The sequence below is a fragment of the Metopolophium dirhodum genome, chromosome 3, assembly GCF_019925205.1.
Source record: "Metopolophium dirhodum isolate CAU chromosome 3, ASM1992520v1, whole genome shotgun sequence".
Taxonomy (NCBI): Eukaryota; Metazoa; Arthropoda; class Insecta; order Hemiptera; family Aphididae; genus Metopolophium; species Metopolophium dirhodum.
The window spans coordinates 19,910,225-19,936,775 of NC_083562.1; the positions used below are offsets into that span (position 1 = coordinate 19,910,225).

Below are 26,551 nucleotides of genomic sequence, written 5' to 3' on the forward strand. Positions count from 1 at the left end.
AGATATGTATGAATTACTTACCTACGTATTTGTTAATAATATTATACGAATATTAAGTGCATCATTAACGAGGATCATAGTTTAAGCGTAAACAAGCGTGTAAAACATATTTTGAAGATTTCTTATGGAATAAAACGAACATAATAACAACATTAGTTTTGTATAGTACGTTATTGCTCTCTAGTAGATAAATGTCCAACTACAACAAGAAACTTGTTATATCTACACGTTATACATTACTAGGTTGCAGCATGTATAGGATAATTAAAATACGAATTGATTCAGTGGCATCCAAGTATAATATAATACATTCAAATACTGGGACAGTCAGCGCCCAATGTTGAACTTAATAACTTAATGAGGGATTCCTGTTGAAAATTAATTTTTAAGTCGTTATGTTATTTTTAGTTTACAGTTAGAACAATAATTTAAAGAATAAGTAAAATGTTCCTCTACAGGTGAATCGTAGATGTTTTATTATTTTCATGTAATCATAGATTTTGCTTGGCGAAGTTACAAAAGTATTGGTCTTTCACACAGTGGTTTTTTTACGTCTTTGTCTTTGAGAAAGTTTTCTGGTGGGTTGATAAAAAGGATCCAAAAGTCACATTTTTGTTCCAACTTCCACTGACTCATTGCGCAATATGTGCATAGGTATTTATAGTAAAACCTGTGTAATAACTAATATGGAACATGAATAATGTGGAAACCTGACTTTTATGAAAACATTTAACGGTCCCGGCTAGCCTAATGTATTATTATTATTTCAACCTGTATTAAATTGAAAAAAATATTCGGTCCCAACCGTTTCCATATTACACAGGTTCTACTGTACCTATTACTTTTCTTCTTATAAGGATTACACGTCATGATCTTCGTAAATTATGTAATGAACTATAGGTAATATCTATTTAACAATTACCAAATAATATTTTAACGATGCAACAGTAATTACTCAGTTGCTTTAGTGTTTTGTAAGATACTCCTTGAACATAAATTATATTGCATTTACATACCTATAATATTAGATATCTATACGTGCTCTTTATTTTGTGATAATTTCTAATTAGTAAGTATTTGTGCAATAAAGTTCGTTTGAATACAGTTAACTTAGAACTTATATTGTGCTTATATGTACATCAGGAATACAAATTTACAATAATTCAAACATCAAAAATATCATGTTTTCATAATCAAAATCTTCATTAATGAGAATGCAAAACTATCAATAATTAATGTAAAAAATAATGTGTATTTTTTATTCTCCCATCTTATAGCGTCATAAATAAAGTAAACTCTTATAGAAAATAATATTTCTCACGTGTTTCTTTGACAACCATGTCAAAAAATATTAATTTTATTGTTTGTGATAATATGATATTATAATATAGACACGATTACGCAATACTCTTAGAAGTCCGTAAAATGTTATTAAATATTTCAAGGAATTTTTTAATGCTTTTGAATTGTTTTTATAATTTTGTTCAAATTAAAAATACATATTACCATTGAGTACAAAATGATCGATGTTATTACTAATAACTGAATATAAATTATACATACAAGGTATACTTACACATAAAATAATATTATGATATACGAATTTAATAAAATAAACTTATAAATAAAACATAGGTAGGTAGTTGTAAAGTTACAAAAAAATTACCGAGTATAAAATAAATTAAATAAGTTGAAGGAAATTTGTCTTTGCAACACATTTAACCGGTAATTTTAAAATCTCCGATTGTCAATATTGTAATATTAAACACATAACAAAAAAAAAAACTATTATACGTCCTACTATAATAATAGTAGATAGGTAGTCTTATACTTTTTCAAATATAATGTCTTCAAAAGCATAAATAATAAAACCTTAGAGAGCTAAAACATCATTCATAATTTATATTATATACTATTATAATGTATAAGTATAAAAGTTTCCACATGCAAGAATATTGCTACATTTCTATCGTTTATTAAGTGGACGCTACCCATACATTTGTTGTCTCTGTCTTACACACGCACGACATAGCAAATTGTCGTTCACTAGTTTCAATGGTGTGCTGTTAATTTTGATACTAGAGTGTATTGACCTATTATAAAACTTTTAGGTCAGAACATTATCTGTGCTTAAGCCTTGCCGATTTTTCAAAATTTTCATTTTCAAGCAAGATATGGGTATGTGAAATATCAAAAATAAAAAATGTTCATATCTAGCTTGAAAATTAAAATAGCGAATAAAAACCAACGCTTAAGCACAGATAATGTTATTATCTAAAAAATTGATAATAGGTCAAATCACTCTAATATCAAAACTAACAGCACACTATTGAAACTAGTGAACAAAAATTTGCTATGTCGTACGTGTGTAAGACGGGGACAACAAATGCATGGGTAGCATCCTCTTAATTCAATACTATTTATAATTTACTTATTTTCTAAAAAGTATAAATAGAGTAACATTTATATAAGTATTTCAATTTTCAAATCTTCAATACAGTAGGTGTAAAATTAAATGAACCCACGTATTTGGATCCATTAAATGTAGTTGAAACTATAATGAAATACTCGCATTGTGGTTTTAATGAAAATAAATCAAAGTACGGCACCTAAAACAATATTACACGAAAATTAATGATTAGAAATATAACTAATTAAAATTTAATAACTATGTTAGAAAATTAAAAACATAAATTAAAATAAAATCGCATGTATATATTATAATATCGCACACAACATACAACATATTATAATTTATATGCGTGAGCAAGTATATGAACTAAAAATATTTACTTGAATGATAATTTAGTAAATGGTAATTTAATTGTAAATTAATATAAAATATCTGTTTTATTTTTCATTATTATTAAAAAATAAATGCTTTGTATAATATTTTAGATAAGTATAAGAACTGCAGACGATAAAGTTGATATATTATATAAGAATACATAATATAATGTAATAACATATTAGTTATTAGTATATAATATAATATAATATGTATATTAATATTTAATATCGAAAGACGATTTAGTATCCAACTTAAAAATAATTTACTCACTTCAGTTCTTGCTCTTAATGGCTTACTCTCATCATTGCAATCTTTAGAAGACCACGACAATGTGTAATGGAATTTCTTTAATGTCATCGTCACTGGTCTCCAAGATAGTCTAGCGTTAATTAAATTACGACTGTCAGGATCGCCTATAACCACAATTTTAATTCCCGTGATTTCTTTAGAATTTAATATTTTTTTTCCTGAAACAATAAATCAACAAATTGTTTGTTTTCATTCTTTAATTACAATATCAGTTTTTAATTATACGTTATAGATATTAATTATTTAGTCTAACCTCTATCTCTTAATGAATATAATATGTAGGTATAGTAAATTAAAGTCAAAATATTCATTGAGAATCGAGAAGTACATAATGATGTACCTATAAAATCGGTAGTTCCTAATTTGTTTTATTGGATTTCAACAAATCGTTACAAGTATTTAACACATTATGTACGTATTTAATGTATTTTTACTTTAGGAACCTACACACGGAAAATATCGTGACTCTTATTATAAACTGCATTTTTGTTTGAATACATTGTAAATATTTTTAAATTAACGGTTTTACCATAGTTGCACACTTAAACTATCACTAAAATGTAGGTACATAATAAAAAATTTAAACAGTTGTTATTAAATTAAACAACATTATTTTTGTTTTGAATTATTGAAAAAAAAATAAGAATAATTTAAATTATAATTCAGGAAACAGTTAACTAAAGGTGATTGATTTTAATTAACAGGGTAGTATTTCTGCACTGAAAGACGCTAAGTATGTAGTAGTAACCCACGTTAAAGGTAAATTTAACTAAAAAAATGAACTATTTAATGTCATCTTAGTTTTTTGATAATCATTACTTCAATATTATTGCATTAAATTTAAGTACTATCAGATATGTCGGTACATATAAAACTCGAGATAAAATTTAATAATGAGTTCTAGCGCATAACTAATTATGTTTTAATAATATAACTATATAATATTATTAAGAGTGCACTATAAAAACAGATTGAAAAATAAAGAAATATTCATAACATTATGTTAGTATTAACCTTAAATTATACAAATACATACTATTTAAGTGTATAATATGGTTAAATAGGTACATATATTACATTTTCATTCACCTTTGGTTTTCATGGTTGTCGAAGCCTTTTGACCAGCGAATCTTTTTCTTCCGAATTCGCTAATGGCTTGCACTTGAAGAAAATATTCGGAATTTGAGTTCAGCTTTTTGATTGTAAACCTCAAAATATCCTAGCCAGAGGGGGAAAAAAGTATATAATAATGTTTTTCATACAGATAAATGACGTCATCGTGCGACAAAATAATAGTTGCGAAACACCTATCTTGTTACGTGGTCCATTAGGATAAGTCGAGGGTAGTTCTATTGTTATATATTGTTAAATATAATACTGTTCTATTTATAGTGGAGGGATAGTTCATGAGACCTCAGTACATTCATTTCATTCGAACGATGCATGTTGTCTTGGGCAGTATTTCGATTTGGACTTTATACGTAAGTACATTTTTTAGGTAAATGTTATTTTAATTTCGTTTGATACTAGATCTCAACAATAATTAAGCTCTAAGTAAGAAAAATTAATCCTGAGCACGTAAGTTAGATTTTAATCGTTTAAATGATTAAGGGATCTTAAATTTACAAAATTTACAAAATTTACTAGGTAATTAAACAAAAAAAAAATTTTAAATTAAATCTAAACATGCACATTTTTTATACAGAACATATATAGTATATGAATTTCCTGAATTGAACGATATATCTAACCTGATGGCATTTACTGTTGTAATAATATACCTATTATAATTTTTAATTTTGTTCGTATACATTTCTTCTTTTTTTACTGATAATAAATTATTATTGAGTTTTCAAATGCAACTAATAATATTTATACTATTTTTTTTATGTTAAAATAAATAAAGTATAAGTATAGGTATGCATAAATATATTATTTTCATTTAACTTTACGGTTCTGTGATGGGTAAAAAATTAAATAACACTACTTAATCAATTTGTCTAAATCAAACATCTAAATGTTAAATACAATTTTTTTTCCACGACTGGCAATAAACGTATAATATGTTTTAATATTTTTCGAAAGTTTTATTACACATTTTATTATAAGAATAATTAACAATTGAAATTAAGAAAATGTGCAAAAACCTACATAATAATTATAAATCCTGATTATATATTATCTATAGTTTTAACAAATTATGTTTTGAATAAACGTATCAAGTAGAGCTTAATAAGTAATAACAACAATTTCCATGGAGCTCTACGTCCCCTAAAAAAACAAACTTAATGTTTTACAATCAAACGTACTCTCTATAACTTAAAAGAAACAAATAGATAGCTGTAATTTTTTTTAACCTTAATTTTTTATATTTAGTAGGTACCTAATTAAAAATTAAAATAGAGCACTTACATAGTTTTATTTCCCGCGTATTAATGTATTTGTCTATCCGTAACCTTTACATACTACTGTAAGTGTGTTCACTTTTATAAGTAATCCGACATTGGAAAGAAAATATAAAATATAAAAATTAACGAGATAGAGATTTGGTCATTTATTAAAAGCAACCAGTTAAATATATTTTTCGGGAGTTAATTAATATTACATTAATACGATTTTTTTTATATTTTTGTTCTTTGTTGTATCGCATCATTAACATTAAAAGTGTATAACAAACAAACGTATATAAATAAAGTTATTTATCTTTTGTTTTAACAATGATAATTTTTTTTCATCCAAGCGGAGCACTAGTTACTTGTACAGTGTTATAATAATATAATGTGTATAGGATTAGACGCTAGATATCTGTTGGTGGACGGGTAGTAACGTTTCTGACCCATCATGATATTATATGGTTAATGGTCGTATTTTTTGCTATTATTCGTTTGTGAGTATTTTGATGTCAGGCATGCATTAATTTCAATACGGTGAGATGTCTTTTAAATCAATTACATTAGTCTACATATCTTATGATTTATGGGGAGAATTTAAAAAACGGGACACATATTTAGCCCCTCTTATTCCCCTGAAAACAACTTTTTATTTAACAACATATTTTATATAGGTGGTACATTAATATATATGATATAAGCAGAGAATATATTAAATCTATTATAGATTTAATGTATTCTGTGATATATATATATTGCTTAATGTTTTTGGTGGCATTAATTTATAACCATAATATTATTATACACTAATAATTATTGTAATAGATGGTAGAAAGGTAAAAGGTTTAAAAGGTCCACCTTCAATGGTGGAAGGTATGCTTTAATTTAAATGCCATAAGAACGAGATGTAATAATTATTTTCATTGATATTAATTTTAGGAATCGGACAATATTATAGTTTCCGACACATGTTTATTTTTTTCATTTACCCACCCCGTGCAGTAATTAGTTTATTAAAAAATGATTATAAAAATAATTGTCTGCGTCATTTAAATTTGGGTACTTACAGAAATCTCCACTTACCGTTAACCATTAGGTATATATATTAGCTATATTATGACCTACCTATTTATATTTTTATCCTCCGAAAACTGATGAAACTCTAGACTTTTGAAAAATTGTCGAAATTGTTATTGTTATTATTATTATTATTATTATTGCATTTTATTATGACGTGATCGCGAGTATGGCACGTCTAGCCAAGACCCCCATCGACAGCCCCAAATGCACCCACCCAACCGTGATCATTATCCGATCTTCTTCTTTTCGTGTCGGTATTCAGCTTTATATTCCTATAATCTTTCTCCTCCCCAAAAAGTAGCGAATTGTTTGAAATATCAGTTGTCGTCATACAATTTTTCTTTCTACACTTAATTGGTAGGTTATAATAGTGGACCTGCAAACAGACGGTCTCTGCCTTGTTAGCTGTTCCTCCCCACATTCGAATTTTCCATCCTTTTTTGTTCACCATTTTTCCTTCTTACTGTCCTTACAGTTCCGGTTTAAAATCTATTTAGTAACTTCCATGTCGACCATATGGCAGATGTTTCCTAGGTGGTAACCTTCCTTTCGGGTCCTTTCTTAGCTGTGAGTTATGTAATTACGCCCCCCCCCCCCCCCCCCAACATAATATTAATATAATAATATTTTTTTTCGCGTGTGAAACCACTAGGCGTTGGTGTCATGCGTGTCGGTCTCATGTCTGTCGATGGCCAAGAAAGTGAGATGGGAATTGGTATACGACCCTATGCCGAACGACGAATCATTCGATCGGTTCGCCGCCGTCGACCACCACGCGACTGTCAACCTGATACAGCAGCGTGACGAGCAACAGCAACAGCGGGACGAGCAGCAGAAGTGGCGACACCGGGAAGAGCAGCGGCAGTGGCGGCACCGGAACGAGCAGCAGCAACGGCACCACCACCACCAGCAGCAGCAACAGAAGCGGGACGAATGGCAGCAGCACAAGTACGCCGATACCCTGTCAGTTGCCGCATCCGAGGCTTGCAACTGCACAGAAGTCCCATTAGTCCACAGCCTGACCGAAAACCATTACCCAAAGGAACTCATGTCGGTCACATGCAGCGGCAACTTGTGCAAGACGGCCTGGTACAGCGTGCCGGTGTTGTTGAAATCGAACACGCAACAGGTCGAAAACCAAGACGACTTGCCAGACGAGCTGCAGCAGAACGTCAATCACTGGAAGTTCGACTCCGTAAATATCACGGTTGCCTGCTATTGTTCTATTAAATAAACGCTATTTTTATCTACCTTTGACCTATATATTATATCTACATTATAATAACACGACATTTTCACCGTTTCGTTTTATCCTGCATCCCCCGCCTCCTCCTCCTCCTCATCCTTTTATATTCAACCTAACCTAACCGTTCAGTGCTCTATTTACAATAGGCAAAAGGCAATTGGCAAGTTAATAAAACAAATTAATTCATGTTAAGTCAAGTGAACACGAGATCTTTAAGATAGAAGTTAATACGTAGTTGACAAATAATACATTTAACTTGACTCAGTTTAAAAATATTATGTAACTTTATGATTTAATTTTAATTTTTTTTGAATAGTGCGTGGACCACATATAGATGTTAATGTGTTATTTCTTATTTCTTGAATTATAATAAACAATTTTATTGAACTTAAATTACCAAAATCGTTTGTTTTTTCATGAAATACACTTTAGTTTATAGCCTTATTTAGATATAATAATGTATCATTATATTTAACGCATCTATATATATTATTTTATATGTCAATTTGATTTTCAAGTTATTATTAGATTTTTTTCTCATACCTAGAATCTAGTTAGTGGCAGTATCAATCACTGGCAGTTCGACTTCGTAAGAATCCCGGTCGCCTGCTTTTGTTTTTTAAATAAACCATATTTTTGTTTGTCTCTGACCTATATTATATCTTCATTATGATTTATGACCCATCATAAGTTATCAAGACACATAACATGATACTTTCGCTGTTTCGGTTCATCTAGCATCCCCGGTGGCCGGTAGAGTAGACCAAGACGGTGATTCCAATATGCACGCCGTCGCGACGTTTCGAACACGGCGCGCATCTCTCTCTGAGCAGAAGCAACTGTCTAGAGAAAGAGACCGCCATCCTCCCGAAATTAAAAACTTATAGCGGGAACATCTACGCCCTAGGGGTGCGTAAATTATTTCAAATGATAGATCATTGCATACGTGCGTACCTAAAAATTGCGTTTATCTTTAATTTTGTTTTCCCCCAATTATTAAGAAAAATACTGGCAACTTTTTACTCATGACTCTCCGGAAGGACCAACTAGATTCACTTTTCTATCAAAAAAGATATTGATGTTAAGGATCAAAGCATTTTTACTGCTCAAAAAAGTGATGACAGACCCAAAAAAAACCCACACGTCTTTGTAAAACCAATACATTCAAAGGTCCGCTAAGAATCTAAAAAAAAAAATAGTAGCAAGACGCTAACACTACGCAGTGTTTGTATAATAACACGTTATAATATTATTATTTTTGCTTTTTTATATGTATGGAAAATATAATTATAATTCTCAAAAACTAGAGCGTTGTGGGCGTACGATTCTTAAGTCTATAACCTATAGTAGAGATTATCATCGACATTATTCGGGTACAAGAGAACAGCAGAACACAATACAACGTTTATTAAGATTATTGTAGGTCTTAGGTATGAAGTATTATACATCATAACAGTATATTATTATACTAAACTTTGCTCTACCTACATTTTTTCGTTGTGTTTTAATTATATTTTCACTGCGAAGGGACAACTTGCAAATTCTAAGGATGGCAGACATTTTTGCAAACTCACTCGACAAATATAGTGGCTTCACTAAACGGTGGACAGACTTTCTATTATAACTTATAAGTTTATACTTCCACAGTATAGTGCCTATAACAAAACCCAATGGAATAGACAGGATTTTGCTTTGGTGGAGATGGGAAGCTGATAATCAGTTATTTATTAAGGGAGGTTTTAATAAGGTCCCTCGTGAGTTTATCCTGATGCAGTTATGCCATGATTACACAGTATACAGGGCATGCTCATTGCTCACCCTATTTTTTCATATAATAATGAATTTAATAAAACTCTAATTTTTAGAACTTTTAAATATACTAATTACTAAAGAGTAAGGGGCCATATTTTAAAATCCTTAGATTTTTATACCATTTAAGAAGTGCCTTGCATAAAATGTTGATGTATCCGATTTGAAATTCGAACTTTTGAGTTATTCAACATTGTGTACTATAAATATAATAGATATGAAAGATATCGATTATCGGGGCCATGATGAATTGAACATTTACATAATTATTATTATTAAATGTTGATAAATCCATCAAGGTTTTATAATAATTATTTATAAATAATATCATACGTAGGTATAATAAATAGTAGATGTCTACTACCCCACTGAATTGCAAAAACCTTAGAAGTGCACCACTTGTCGTCACGATGTGCCATATCGCAATACTATATTATATTTAACTCACTGCCGGGACCACATTCCGTTTGTGGTAAACGTGGGGTCCGTCGCGTACGCTGATGAAAACTTTGTACTTTCGGACGGGTAAAACGGACTCGGCTGGGGGCCTCCACGACAGAACGCATTGCTGGTAGTCCTTGTTTGTCCATTTCAACGACGACACCATCAGGTCTTGTGGCGGTCCGGGTGGATCGACGTCTGCAACGAAACGAATACAGCGATTATAATAATATAATATCACTTACAAATGACATACGTCGCATATTATATCACAGCGATACCAATAACAATATATAGGTACTAGGTAGTCACCTAATAATATAGTCAAGCACTGTACTACGATGGGTAATACATTCCGGCGAATAGCGTTGTATATCCGTTCAGTTATCGTGCGATATACAATATTGATACAAAAACGTAAAGCGTTACAGTTTCTGAATAATATTAATTGTTAAGTTTTGTTCTAAAAATATATTTCAAAACTATTTCTCCCATAGTATTATTTATTCGAAATTAGTTAATAAGGACGACTGAGCAATAGACCTCTTATTTATATCAATAAATTGAATGGAATTGTATGTTAAAATTTATGTATTTTTAATGATATTTATTTTAATGTAGCACTCGATGAAAAGCTGAAGTAAGGTATGTCCCGCGTAGGTAAAAAGACGCTTGCTGTAAATTATAGGGCGACTATCCGTCCTTCTAAAATCCGTGAGAAGGTTCAATTTTCACTTCCACTAAAAATAATATTTTACCTGATTATCAAAACGTATGTTATATTATATTTATATGTATTAGGTACACGTACACAATACGAACGGTTGTGTCACTACTCGTTCGATATTAAAATATTTTATTTAAGTACACGGATTCGGCCAAGTTTACTAATTTTTATAAAAGTGTTCTGCTGTAGAATTCAGATTAAGAAATTTCATTATACTATCTGTCCTAACCTCGGAAATTTCAAAACTACTAATAACTCATTTTAATCTACAATATTATTTTTACATATTGTAATAGGTACATTTTAAGACGATAATAACATTTTCGGTAGCAAACAATAATATTGTATTACCTAATACATCTTGTAGGTAGTATATATTTTAAACATAAAAGACGTGGTTTGTTGATATACCACACCAATACAAACGAGAAAAAAACAAAGTAATCTAAGTCCAATTTTGCAACTCATTAAATAATAACAATTAACAACATATATTATACATCATTACAGAACACACGCATCGATAATTATTTATGTCGATATAAGCACGTGAATATAATTCTGTATGAGTGTGAAATGTGCATTGCACGTGACACGTGTAAATGAAAAAAAAAACTGTAGACTTCTTTCCCAGTTTCTTTTTAGTGGGCGCACGTGCCTCCTATAAATCTATACCTATGTATAATGGTATCATATATTATTGTCATTCCGTGGCTTTAACACGCATTACAATCATTACATATTATATTTTATTCGATGTAATAATTATTGTTTAAAAATAACGATATAAAACGATGATGGTCGAATATTGCACTTGTTATTACCTAAATATAAATGAACGGATGGGGTCAAAAGTGGCCGGTATTTAGCGGTTTCACCAGTGTTGTTCAATAGCTAGATTTAGTTAGAAAAGTGTATCGAGATAGTAGAAACCATATCTAGTCATCTAGAATAATCTAGATAAAATCATCCTATCTTTATCTTATACAGATAAATTCCAAAATTGGTACATAACTACCTAAATCTGAGCCAACGCTGTAATATTATGACGTAGATAATATATAATATATGCATGTGGGACATGGCTGCCATAGAACTTACGCGGTCCGATCTCAACGAAAAACTGCTCGGACGGCGGCGAGTATCCGCTGGTGCCGTTCTCGTTGACGGCGGCGACGCGGAACTGGAACCACCGTCCTGGCGCGTGCAGCTGTCGGAACTGTTCACGTGTCCTGTCGGTCCTGGTCACCATAGCCCACGTGGTCATACGCTCCGGTACGTACGCGGCGCCCACGTGGTGCCTTTCCTGGACCACGTACGTCACGTGACCTGCAGATGTGCCCGGGAACGGCGCCGACCACTCGACCACCAGCGCCTTACCGTAGTCCGACACAGCGACGACGTTCGGCACGTCCGGTAAACCTGCGGGCAATAAAAATAGCGAGGGATTATGCAAGCACCTCGGAATGAATATCTATTATTTTTATTAGAAATAAAGGCTTCAACGTCCATGTAATTAGCCCTGTACATTTACAATACAACTACTACTTTTACTATTATCTCAAGTTAACTCGACACCTTCAATACAAGCAGTTGATTAATGACAAATTGCAAGTTTAGTATAACAGTATGCTAAATGCTTGTAGTAAGTAAGTTTAATTGTCTCATGTTTGTTTGCAAGTTAATATATTATTATACTTTATATAAACACCGATGAGTTTAACAATAACATTTTATTATTATATAATAGAGTCAGAAATATTATTATACGCGTGGTGATGCATTTAAGGCAGGATAGTGAACCACGATTTTAGCGGGCTGATATTTCTATGGTAAATTGCCATTTTACTCCACTTGTCTAAACTTTAAATAAATCTGTTTATTCAATTTTCGATATAAATATTAATAAGTACATTCAAATATTTAAAAAATACTCTACTTCTGATAGCGAAATAAAAAAACCGTTAGATATGTTAAATAATTAGATACTTTGTAAAAATGTAGTGTTATATAACGCTTCAAATGGTCGGTACCTATATAAAAAATATTTTCTTCCTGAATGCAAATATTGACTCACGATATTTTATTAATGTAGTCGTTTAAATGCATCACTCAATATAATATAAATTTCGATTCGTTGTAATAAATATAATGATATAACTAGCGGGCTAAGGTTGCCAAACCCACCCTCTTGATTTTTCTAACCCTCTAGGATGTTTGATCTAAGTTTATTTTTAGTTTAGTAGATACACATAATAACAATAATACAATAATACAACACAACAATGTCACATAGGCGACAAAAAAATATCGTATAACGTATTGCAATATTATATGAGCCACTTTTGTTACAACCATCGATGTTTCCCATCGACCCATGATTCCCATACTTGAAAAGTTTCTACCGAAATGAATCTCTATAAGCAGTATTTAAGTTAAATTAAACAGCTGGAGACTTAGCGCAATGTCATAGTGGCTATCACGGAACTACAATTTACATTTGAAAGGTAATTGCATTTATAGTCACTACAACTGTATAAGCGCTAATGCGTAAGTCTCCAGCTGTTTAATACTGATGATGGAGATTCATTTCGGTAGACATTTTTCTAGATTCGTTGGGCAACCATACTATCTTTAATCGTGGTTACAACGATAATCTTATTTTTATTTATCAATAATCAAAGCTATTTCTCAATAGAATCAGAATAGGTCACACATGGTTAACTCACAAACACCTAATGACCAAAACGAATCCCGAACCTTATCTCTTATGCGGCGAAACACCTTCAGTCAAACACATCATATTATGCTTCTGCCGAGAATACAACATTAGAATCAACCTCAAGCTAGCTGACAACCTTCACGAAGCACTAGGCCCTGATCCGGAAAACATCCAAAAAATATTTACTTTCTTAAAATCAACTAAATTATATAACTTAATCTAAACACACCTTCACGTCCCAATTTTGAACTGTATAACTCTCCCCCCGCTTTCTCTTTCTATGTAAACAATTTAATATCCTTTATCTAATTACATATTCATATTATCTCATTGTATATACCAAAAGCCAATAAACTATGTTATTGTGGCTAAATAATAAATAAAAAAAAAAAATCAAAGGTTCTAATATAACGTTCTTATTATTTTTACATGTAATTTTAAGCCATGTTTTTTGATTTTATATTTTATAACATGCATATCAAAATATTTATCGATCAATGTTTTAAAATATCGTCAATAGCTTTACCAATAAAGAAAATTACACGTTATATAATAATATAGTCAAATGATAAACAATAAAATCTATTTGATAATAATAATATAGTGATATGCCTACTGATATATAAATTGAATTTATTTTTATTGTATTTAATAAAAACAACCGGCAAGTAGACATTTAGCTAATTCAAATTTAAAAAATTGAGTGAACAGTTTATGCATTTATGGTTTCAAAAAAATAACTGGGTAGCGATTTACAAAATGTAAAAATAAAATGTGGTTTGCTCATAAATTTACTGCAAAAATATATATACTCTATAAGCCGGGGCCCGGTGCACGTTAGATCCTATACTATTTATATAGGAAGAAGTCCTTGAAAATAGGTCCTTAGACATTATGACGTAGTAAATCATTGTTAAATTGTTCGTGCAATACGCCCAAGTCATTTTCGATACAAAATTCATTATATTTACCACCATCTCAAAATACGGTAATAAATTATTATGTACCAAATAACGTCATAGGAGTGGCCAGTTTTTTTTTTGTTTTCCATGTAGGTACCCATACGACATGTTAGTGCGAATATAGAGGTATATTATATAATATTATGTGCATTGCAAATACATCAAAACTGAAATCGCCGTGTCTATAACGAGCCCGTAAAAATAGAAAACGAATAACCGTAACGGCGCCAAAAACGATGTATTATTTTACGATAATTTGTTCTTGTACGGCACATTATAATGTTATATACAGGGCGGTTCGCGTTTTTCACAGTGGCCCGCCACATTGGAGTGATAACCTATTTATTTAATAACAACAAACTCCACACAGCTTGTATGAACTAACAATAAGTAATTACAATGTACCTAAATTGAGGTAAATAATATTTATAATTAATAATTAGATGGAAAACATTTTGATATTTAAAAAAAAGAAGAACAGGGTCAAAAATTAGCTTTTCACATGCAACGACAGAGAAATTGGTTTTAGTCATAATAATAATGAAACAATGGGATTTGGAATGGGACATAACGACGTGTAAAGGTTTTTTAAAAATACATTTGTGATAGATGTAGCCATGTAGGAAAATCAATTTTGTCATTAAGGCACCCGGTGCCAATGTAATTTTGTACACAAAAATACGCTCTATACGGTAATAATAATACTGTTCTGTAGAATCAACCAAATTTGATAATTTGTGTTTTTAACTAATAGAGGGTAATATTCTACAGACCGCATCGAACTTCGTTTTTCAATATTTTAATCTCAAACTTTATAATATGCATATTAGACATGTCTTCAGAAATAATACAATTTTAAGCGTTTTATTATAAATTATATTATACTATTATATGAAATAAAATAAAAATCTGAGTTCGATACGGCCTATAGGAAGTCTTCTTCTTTCAGATAAAAAAATAGTTATCAAAATCCGACAATTCTACAAGGATATCAACCCCCTCCTTAAGTAGGTACCTATTGGGTAGTAGATTAGTGAAAAAGTATTATAATTAAGGTGGCGATTAAAATATAATATTTTTTATATAGAATTGTGGACAATTTGAAAAACTGGTACCGGGCCCCTTAAGTACGTTTATAATATTATATTAAGTTAAATTAGCTTCGTGCCTACGATCGGCTAGGAGAGTAATCATGATGGAGGTGATACATTTCAAGTGCACAGCTGACAAATCACAATAATTTACGTTGAACTCTTTCATTCTGACATAGGACTCCTAGGTGCACTAGAGTCCCTGCTGGAGACAGTAACGCCAAACTATAGATACTCTTACATTGGTCTGACGAACTGCTACTTGCTAAATATTATCTGCCTTCTCCTTTGAACCGTAATAACTAATAAGTAATAAGTTAATAACACATCTAGAACTAAACACCGTCACGCAGTACTCGGATAAACTATTAAACAAACAGACGGCAAAGAACTATAATATTGTAATCGATTTGGTTTAACAATTCAAGTAATTTGTCTCGAGAAACCAAATTTCGATATAGGAAAATTCGAGATATTGACGTTGGAGTTACCGAGAGTCGACTGCATAGTAATATAATATTACAATAGTGTGGTGCATTATAAATGTACATAAACTTATAAATTATAATAGATAGGTATATACTATAATATAACGTACCCGGACGATGGTCGGCTAAGCCAACAGGCTGTTGGCACGTTATGCCGCAGCTGTGTCGGCAGCACTTGTACTCGGCGTGACAAAAGTCGTCGGAATTGCATTGCTCCAGACACGGTCGGTCCAGCGAGGCGACGCTGTCAAGGTCGCCGACCGGACACTCGCCCGGCTTATTAATCCACCGGTCGTTCAGACAACCGCTATAACACTGCGGACAAAAACAAAACCATAATTATTTAAACCGCGATAACCACGCGTACCTATCGGCAAGCTGGCCGAATATGCTATATTAGGTTAATCAGTGAAACATCCACTAACGGACACCTCCCAATAGCGGACGGTTTTTTGGGGAACGGGGACATTTTCACTACTTTTCTATAGGTAAACCTCCGAATAGCGGACTCTCCGAATAACGGACATTATTTTAATAGGGAGTTTTTACAATAATGGTAAATCCCTAATCTTTATTAGAAAATGATACGTATTCACATTCGTATATGTACTCTCGTAATAATGCAATATTACGATAACAACCTCGTTATGGGACGATAAGATAACGACAAATTCGGTTATCGGTGAAACGGTTATGTGTTATGACAAAAGTATGTCAATTAGTGACGGTTTTCGACACGATGACTTAATAATTTAAAAATACATGTACTTAATTTTGATTTTGATTGTAAAAATATACTTAAAATGGTAATAATTAATAATAATTTGTAAAAATATAAAAATGTAATAATTTACAATAAATAATAAGTAATAACATTATACATACATACATACATAGTACATACATAATTATATGTACAAATAAATTTCAAAAATGTATCCCCTCTGAATAATGGACAAAATGTTGGTGACCGAGATTGTCCGCTATTCAGAGGTTTCACTGTATTATTATTATGTATTATGCTTTAAAATATAATATGTATATTGTATACAGAGTGGGCCTATCTACATCTTAATACCTTAGTATAACACTTTTTCTCACTTAAAATTAAAAAAATATATGATTTACTTAGTATCTACTATAGGGTCCAGTCTTGTAAAAAAATTAACGCTATTTCTTCTTTATTTTTATATTTTGTTATAAATTATCAATTTATCGCAATAGATACGTATTTGTATCTAAGATGATATTCGTTGTCGATGACATTTTTACAATTATATACTAGATGGTACCCCCCCCCCCCCACATCAATAACTTTTATGTATACCTTTAGCCACAAGAAAATATTAAGTTGGTTTTTTGAATACAGTTTATCAAGATTAATAGTTTTTACATTTTTTTTTTGACACTTATTAAATTATAGAAACACATAATAATAATTAAATAATCTGAGTTGTTTTAATATTTTACACATAAAATTCGTTTTTTTTTACATTTTAAGTAATTTTAATAGTTCTATTACCTAGTCATTAGTGTGGTATATAGTAATAAATTAAGATGTCTTGTGATTTTATCCATCAATATTCAATATGCTTTTTTTACTGAATAATAATTATTAATTTATGTAGCCCATAAAATGAAATCTCGTAAAAAAATTAAATAGAATGGTATATATTTATCAGTATCGATATCAGATATAATATAGGTAGTATAACTACCGCAGCGGCCAGTGACGAACTGTGATGGAAGAAGGACGACAGCACTCGACGATGGGGATGGGAGTATACTACTTGCGTCCGAAATTATGATCAGTAGGTGAGTTGCGTCCCGCAAAAAAAGGTTCGAAAAAGGTCATAGTCTATTTTCGTCCCGGTATACCTTTTTTTATAACGTTATTACGTCCCAAAAGTATCGATTAATCAATATCAAAATTTAAATTAAAAAAATTCATGTTTTACATTTTGTCATGATATCCAAACTTATAACCATCAATTATATAAAAACCATTAATCGCGACCAATTTAAAACTACACATTTTTTTCATGGCTTAAAAAAAATTAAATATTTAACTAATAAAATAACTTATTTTTTTGAATTTGAATTTGATGAGTGGTATTTGCGCAGAAACAACTATTGGTCTAATAAGACGAATCGTAGTGAATAAATGTAATATGTGAAAATATAATTTGTACGAGTAAAATACAAAAGATTATCGACGTAATAATTGCTATAACTTATCGAATCTAATAACCAATAAGTAGTATTACCTGTGTATACATGTTCCATTGTTCCCATATCTTTTGGCTTCTTCACATAAAATAATACCCACATAAGTTATTAATATAAAATGCTATCATAATGTACCTACCTAATTATTAAGGTTTATGAACTATCGATTTTAGTGATTTTGTTAGATAATATCGATAATAATTATATAGCCGACTTGCGTCCCGCAAACGGGACGCAAGTTACCGGTCAAATTTACTACCTGAAAAATATACCTTTTTTTGGGACGCAAGTAACATGCAGCCATGGGGATGTGAAAGATTCTGTAACCTACCTATAAACTTATTAATAGTGAAAGGGGGCTATAACGGCAAATTGACATCGACTGCGGATCAAAATTAATTATTTTATTATCGTTAGTTATTAGTTGTTATTTTTTTAGTTATTAATCATTTTGAACAATTAGCTTTTTATTTTTTCTAAAACAAAAATATATGTATTTAGTGCAAATACGTAGAGTTGTGCCTTGTACAACTTGTACACAGTTATCTATTAGACAATACTTCGAAATTCTTCAAAAGTACTGAATAGTAAGATTTCTAAATAAACTTGTCATTTTAAATAAATAAAATCCTATACTTACAAATTTAAAATGTAACGTGAGACTTGTTACACCTAATACACATAACTTAAATGTATGGCAATAATTTGGATAATTTAAAACTGAATTAAAGTTTGTTATTATTTCATCGTTTTTATTAGTTGACAATGAAAAACACTGTGCTAATTAATCATGTAAATTAAATTACAAGAAATAACTATCACCACTGTTTATCTTGTAGAGTTCTCATACAAATCGATATGTCACACCACCTCTTATTTTAGTCAGCGACTCGAGCGTGGAAAACTCGCGACAAGCGCAAAAATGATGTGACGCCTCGGTTTTCATTAAATTCAAAAAGCACTTCAAAAAGAGTGTTTTTTATTTTTTACATTTAAGGTAATGTTCTTAAAATTAACGGAATAAACACAGAGTTTTAAGGTAAAAAAAAAAATCTTTATTGGGCCATCGCAGTGAGTACACGCATAAATCTATACTATATAGTAACCGCATCCATTTCAGAAACACCCTGTATGTATCTTTACTCCGTACAGAAACCTAATAATAAATCACCCTGTATAATGTATATACGCGCGTCATTACGGTACATACATTACCACATACCACCTATAAATGCATACATATATGATAATACGTATATACATATTTTAATGGGCACGATGGACGACGTAAAAACGACTCAGGGGCGTCGGCGGCGAATAATGCGGTTGTGCCGAAGCCCGTCCCGTTTTTTTTTTTATTTTTTATAACCCCGTCGTTGTAATCGCGAGACTATAAACTATATATTATATACATATATTTATCGTTATTTATTTTTATACACTTTAATACACCAATAACACCAGACGCATATTTTACATGCCACCGTGATTTTTTTTTTTCGTCGTTAATACTACTTTTTTTCCCCCGTCGATATAATACGCGACAACATTTATATAGTGTTCGTATATTATAAAAAAACACCAATACATAATAATATACCACGTGCAATGTGCATAGACTATAATATACAATCAATCGATTTTATTTACTAAAATATGTATGTACAAAAAAAATTACGGAAAACAACCACCGTGGAAGTGTGTGAGTATACGTTTTGTGGTTAGCATTATTATATGGTATATGGATACCTAAATAATATTCGCATATTATACACAGTAATATGCAGTATCATAATTCGTCGATGACGAATACTATACAGGATTATAACGACAAACATATTGTGCTGATACGGCAAATTATTATTATTATATATACTAATACACGGGATAATTTTGTGTTTATACTTTATTATGAGCCAGCGATTTTTGCCGAAGATTTTAATAGTGAATTCGATTTCGGTTTTTTTGCCAGCCTGCATTATTATTTTATACCTATATGATATGAATATTGAATCGTTTAAGATTTCTGACTACTCAACGGTTTCTCCTTTTTTGTCATTGGGATTATTTTAAACGCAATCTATATAATAATTTTAAATCCACGTTCTGGACTTTGATTTACAATAGGACTTATATAGTTGTATACGTATAATTATTTAATATATTTTAAACATAAATCAATTTTTTATTAAAAATACCATACAAGTTATTTTTGGTTAAAATTTAGTTAACAACACTACAAAAAAATATATTTTAATACATTTATGTACCTATAATAATATATTATATACCTTATATAATAATATGAAAATAAAGGTGCTATAAATTATTCATGAAAAAATTATAACTACCACATAAGTAAATAAGTTATTCAAGTTATAGATATAATCCTTAAAACTTTAACTAAATCAATCAGAATACCTATTTAAATTCTAAAACCAAAACTATATTATTTTAATTTTACTATTATTTAAAAGAAAATTGCATTTAACATCTATTTTTAGATTGTTGTGATCGCCACCCGTCAACATAAACTTTCACCGAGTACAAAGATTCGTTGATAAGTATAATCATTTAAATTAACCGACAACAACAAATTAGTTATTCTTGATAACTAATAGGTACAAATCTCAATATTAACAATTATTTAAAAATAATATTATAATTTATGGTGGAAAATAGTTTAGTAAAATCATTAATCATCAATATTATGGTATAATACTATGATCCAACAAAAACAGCCAATGTTTCATTATATCTTAATTATTACCTAGGTAAACTGTAACACCGATAGGTATATAGGTGATTCACCGAGCATGCCACCTTTATATTTTTATTTAATAATGAATTTATATAAATTCTGATTTTTAAGTTCTTGAGATTTTTTGTATTACTTACTTATCCTAAGTATTCTGTAGCGATACAAACTTCTTTTTTTCAAACCAAAACCGCCATGTTTTACTGTAAATTATTTCGTGGATAATTTTTTTTTAATATTTATATATGTAAATATTTATAATTAAAAATTCTAACAAGTAATTTTCAGCTATTAAAATGTTTATATTAAGTATACCAGTCCTTAATTATTGTTTTTCCAAAAGTATAAAATATATGTTATATCTATGGATGTAGTATTTATATTATATATTTACCTGTATCATTTTTATATTTTATAAATATTCATAGATTAATATAAATTATATTATCTATTAACATTTTCATATTACCATAGTCCCCATATCTTCCAAATCCATTACCGTGGACCTAATATCCTAATCCTTAGTAAACAAAGTTAAATAACTCAAAAACCACTAGTCCAAATTTTGATTTTGATTTTGATTCGTCTTTATCCACTAAATAATTTATTGTATAAAATGGAAGTTGTCATTTGAAAAATAGAAGTTTGTATCTCCACAGACCACGGGACGTTCCTTAAATAGTACGAAAAATCTCAAGTAGGTATTTGAAAATACAATCATTAAGTATGTATATTAAAAAATTCCAAAAATTTGAGTTTTAATAATTGCATTATTGAACAAGAAAATGAATCAGCAATAAGCATGTTTGATGAATCACCTTATATAATATGTTCGAACACAATTCATATTCATAGCTGCTTTATAAAACTTAATTAATATTTCAACAAAATATAAATATAAAATACAAATTCATATACACCAATCAGTGTTTTATTTTTATCCAAGACTTAAAACATTTCAATGTTGTTGTTAAAATTGTTTTTTATATGTATTAAAAGTATAATATTGTTATAATATAATGTATATTTATTGTTATTTATAAAATGTTAGTAGGTTATTTTACTTTTGAAAAAAATTAATATGTTTGTATTTCGTTTACCACTAGTATACACGTACTAAGGTTAGGTTAGGTTAGGTTAGGTTTCACCCGAAAACAGAACGATTTATAAATAACATGTGTGTTTCTTTTACGTTGTGGTTTAATGCTAATGAACCGATTTCCAAATAAATTCTTTTGTGATTCGAAATCTAAAATCTATTGTATGTTCGTATACTGCAAAACTGGTTCTTTCCGTATGTTTAGCATGTAATACATATATCGGACTTCAGGAGAGAACCTGAGAACGTATTCTAATATAGGTACTTAGTGTATTTTATAATTTATAGGGCACCTACTGCAATAGTGCAATTACGTGTCAAATTCTGTGTAAAACCTAAATTAATGATAATATTATTAATTATTATGTAGTTAGTTATACCTACCACACTACCTAATACACGACATTTTGAGTTTTGAAAATTGTTTGACATCAAATTATAATAATAACTTATTATTAATTATTATTTATTACAGATTTATAATAAAACAATTATATTATTAACAGATACTTGTTAAGGCACAAATAATAGCTTAGTACGTACATGTTGAATCGTTATGACAAGTAAGTAAGCAACAGAACTAATTCGATAGCACGACAGAGAATTTATAAATGATTTATATTTATCAGACTACACCCATAAGAAACACTATAATTATTGCCATCATACCGTATTCGAGTTAGTATGGTTGGCTACTTAGCTACATCTAACGAGTAATGTCAGTTTAAATAAAACACAATTTTATACCCTTTTTAGTGCCTACCCAATTAAGATTATATATGTGTAATTTAGGTAGATATTTCCAGTGACCATTTTATTCATTTTTTAATGCGTATATAGTAGTTAATGAAACCCTATTGTTATTTCCAATTTATGTCGACTGATCGGCAATGATAATATTTGAAGCAGAAAAAAACGATTACTTATTTATTTTTGTTTACCTTATACAAACAGTAAACACTTACATCATAACATTATAATATATACCTAGAGAACCTTACAAAATAATAAGCTATAACGCACTTAGTATTATTCATATTTCTTAATAATATTAGGTACGCATTGTATGTTTAGTGCTTACATTTTCAAAATTAAAAATTAAAGATATCACCGTTTTATAGCTACAATTGCTTAGGTAAAACACATACTTGTAATTGTCATATACTTGAAAATGTTTTTTAAAACTAAATATCTAGGAATTATCTTTGACCAGAATCTTAAATGGAAAGAGAACCTAACCATATTATATTTGTAGTTGTATGGGAAAGTTATTTTATAATTTAGAATATTAAAAAAAATTCATAATCTTCATAATATTAGGATGATTTACATTTCACTAGTTAAATCAATAATAAACTATGGAATATGTATTTGTGGCTTAGCTTTTAAACCATACCTTTACTAACTGAGCATAACTTTATAAAACTTGTTAAGAATAATTTTAAATAACCCTAGACTTTACTCAGTTAGTTTTCTTAATAAATTATTATTATTTTATTTTAAAAACGAGGTCCGAGAAGAGCAAAGACCCGTTGCACATAAATTTCTCGTTAAGTAAAAAAAATCACTAAATCTCTTTGATGAAAACCCAGACAAAGAACAGCCGTCTAAATGGCTATCATTTAATTTACATCTAATTGAATCGTGTAAACCGTACACGTATATAAAATATTATAATTTATAATTTATTGTAATAAATTAATGGGATACACTGCTGATACGTAGGTGCAGTTGCGTCGTTTCACGTCATCATTGATTGCGAAAATATGCAAATAATAATTATATCGGAAACTATCAACCCCGTTGTCACTTATGGATATGTGTAAGCAGGAACCGATGGCATTGCTCGCGAGTTATCTCGATAAGTGTTGACATGGGTTGGATAGCGTGTAAAACATCAGTTTAAATATGCTCATAACTCACTTAAAAATTAAAATATCAAAAAAAAACACTTCCATAAAACACATAAATATGATGTTACCTTTAAGTTTAATAGTAGGTGCTTGAGTATTCACTTTAATATTAAAAATAACGATGCAAATTGAGCACTGCTAATTAGTAAGATGTAGACAACACATGCGATTGAGACATCCTTTTCAAATATAGTTAATATATGTGTAAAAACATAAATCCTAAAACACTAGGTTTGGTTAGTAATTCGGTAATAAAAGAGGACGATTATAACTCGGTCCGATAATTTTTAAGCCTATACTATTTTTTAAATTAAATATTTATCCCCAACGGCCAATACTCGTATTAAATACATCAGTGTGGTTGAATAAAGGTATCCGGTGACCCATACTTCGAATGCAACCAAATTATGTTTCTCGAATTCATAGTGACTAAAAATTGTAGTATATTTTGTTTTATTTCTATTTTACTAATCAAAACTAATTCACATTACATTTTTCCATTTTTGGTAGTTGGAAACAATTCTAACGAAATTACGTATCGTGTTATTTTCGTTACATTACTATACTCAATACTCATATACACTCACCCTCACTCGTTCGTCGAACGATGTCGCTGACTGAACTTTCAGTCGGACGATTAATGGTTTTTATGACATAGTCTCGTCATAAGTGTTGTAACTTCAAATGTCTGGCAAAACTTTCAGTCAGCCCACTTCCTTCAATGGACAATATTTACCGATTAGAAAGCTTATTAGGAGGCGTATAACATTTTATTGGCTATCACTATTCACTACATTATTACTATTGAGTATTTATTTCACATTAACCTACGCTTGTCGTACTGGCTACGCATGGTAAGGACATATCGTGTTTTTCGTAATTAAATATAAACCCTACTTGTAGGTATAAGATTGTACGTATGTTGATTAATCGTGGCCGATGGTCACTATGCCTACACTTAAATATTTATGCTTAAAATTTTAAAATTGATTGATGAAATGAATGGCAATACTTGTAACACCGTTAATCCTGGTATACAGCTACGCCTGTCGTGTCACGTCCACAAGTTAGGCTCGACAGGACTTTGGAAATTTCCAGGTAGATGCGATGGTTAGTAGTGAATGATACACTACTATTACAACGGTCAACCGGAATACGATAAAAGGCACACGACATGGCAGACGGCGTAGCTGTGAACCCGGCTTAAGTGTACGCGTGCGGGTACGTACTTTGGGCTGTTCAGCGGCGATCTGACGGTAACATTTGGCGAAACAACGCGCATCGCGCACCGGATCACCAACGGACGCGGCTACTGCATCAGCGGCGGCGGCGGCGGCGGTGGCAAAGATCGCGGTAGACAATACGAGATACCGCTGCAACGAGACGGAAGACGATCGCGCGCGGCACGGCATGATGGCGCAGTCAAAGTGCAGGCGCTAGTGTGATGCGTTTCTGTCGCGTTCCAAACTGGTGTACGCGTGTGTCGGCTGTGTGCAATACGCGGCGGCTGCAGCCTATATAACCATTCGGGACGGCGACGGATGCGTTAGCGCGCGTCGTCGGCGGCGTCGGCGGGTATTCCAGACAGCACCACCACTACTACCACCACCGCCACCGCCATCACCACCACCGCCGTCGCCGCCGACGCCGATGCCGATGCCGAAGACGGCCGACCGATCATCCAACCCACCCACCCACCCACCAATCCGCATCGTTATTATATTTGCGTGCGTATGCGCGAGTGTGCGAGTGCACTTGCTGAATGCTGCTGCACGGACTGCAGAGATTGCGGCAACGATGTTATTATTATTTATTACTATAGGTACCATAGTTTACTGTACTGATTCCATTATTTTAGTCTCGTGCCGGTTGTTTATGCGTAGGTACGAGCTTTTTTTTCTTTTCTTTTTCAATACACCTAATAATATAATATAATATTATTGTATATTTCGTGTATTTTAATATTAAACGTATTAATGTATTGTACACGTAATATTATTAAGTACCCATGTCCTTAAGTGTATAACGCACCACCACCGCCGCCGTCGCCTCCGGCCGACCACATATTATTATCGTAATATTATGCATGCGCGCCGCCGCTCCAGTTGATCGGAGACGAGAGCGTTTCATCGTGTAAATGGCGTCGTTTGGTTTGATTTTTTTTAAGTATTGGTTACCTATTATAATAATTAATAATTGAACGTCGCAGGACATCGTCCGTAAAACGACGGGAAACACGCAACCGCGGAGACACGACAAACGCGCAATAATAATGCGTTCGTGTTTTCTGTAATAATAACGACCGTAAAATATACGTATCAGCCGTGTTTTTGGTATTCGGTGCACAATAATTATTATTATCATATACGTTTAGGTCTTACACGTTATTATTTTACTTACATTATAGGTATAACAGAGGTATAAACACGTATTTTATCTGTGGCCGAATCTCGTGTGTGTTTCGATTTATGTATAGAGATAGGTTCGACGGCTGAT

General features: G+C 31.0%; 2 protein-coding genes across 3 annotated transcripts in view; one reads left to right on the plus strand and one right to left on the minus strand.

The window, feature by feature from the left end:
- Positions 1-7,819, plus strand: part of LOC132941811 (basic-leucine zipper transcription factor A-like) — a 32,425-nt gene extending 24,606 nt beyond the window's left edge. Inside the window, exons 2-3 of one of the 2 annotated variants that reach the window (XM_061009992.1) lie at positions 4,493-4,581; positions 7,223-7,819. In XM_061009992.1, coding sequence (XP_060865975.1) covers positions 4,507-4,581; positions 7,223-7,804 — 657 coding nt within the window. In that variant the 5' untranslated portion in view covers positions 4,493-4,506 and the 3' untranslated portion in view covers positions 7,805-7,819. Of the gene's footprint in view, positions 1-4,330; positions 4,582-7,222 lie in introns of those variants that run through there. The other variant, XM_061009991.1, reaches the window with a different exon arrangement.
- LOC132941810 (anosmin-1) lies at positions 1,585-25,645 on the minus strand. Its single transcript, XM_061009990.1, has 7 exons — positions 25,285-25,645; positions 16,167-16,371; positions 11,895-12,215; positions 10,074-10,264; positions 4,190-4,319; positions 3,062-3,258; positions 1,585-2,609 (listed from the first exon to the last, which is right to left on the minus strand). Exons 1-7 carry the CDS (start codon positions 25,465-25,467, stop codon positions 2,484-2,486), a joined length of 1,353 nt encoding a protein of 450 aa, XP_060865973.1. The 5' UTR covers positions 25,468-25,645; the 3' UTR covers positions 1,585-2,483.
- Between the last annotated feature and the right edge of the window lie 906 nt (positions 25,646-26,551).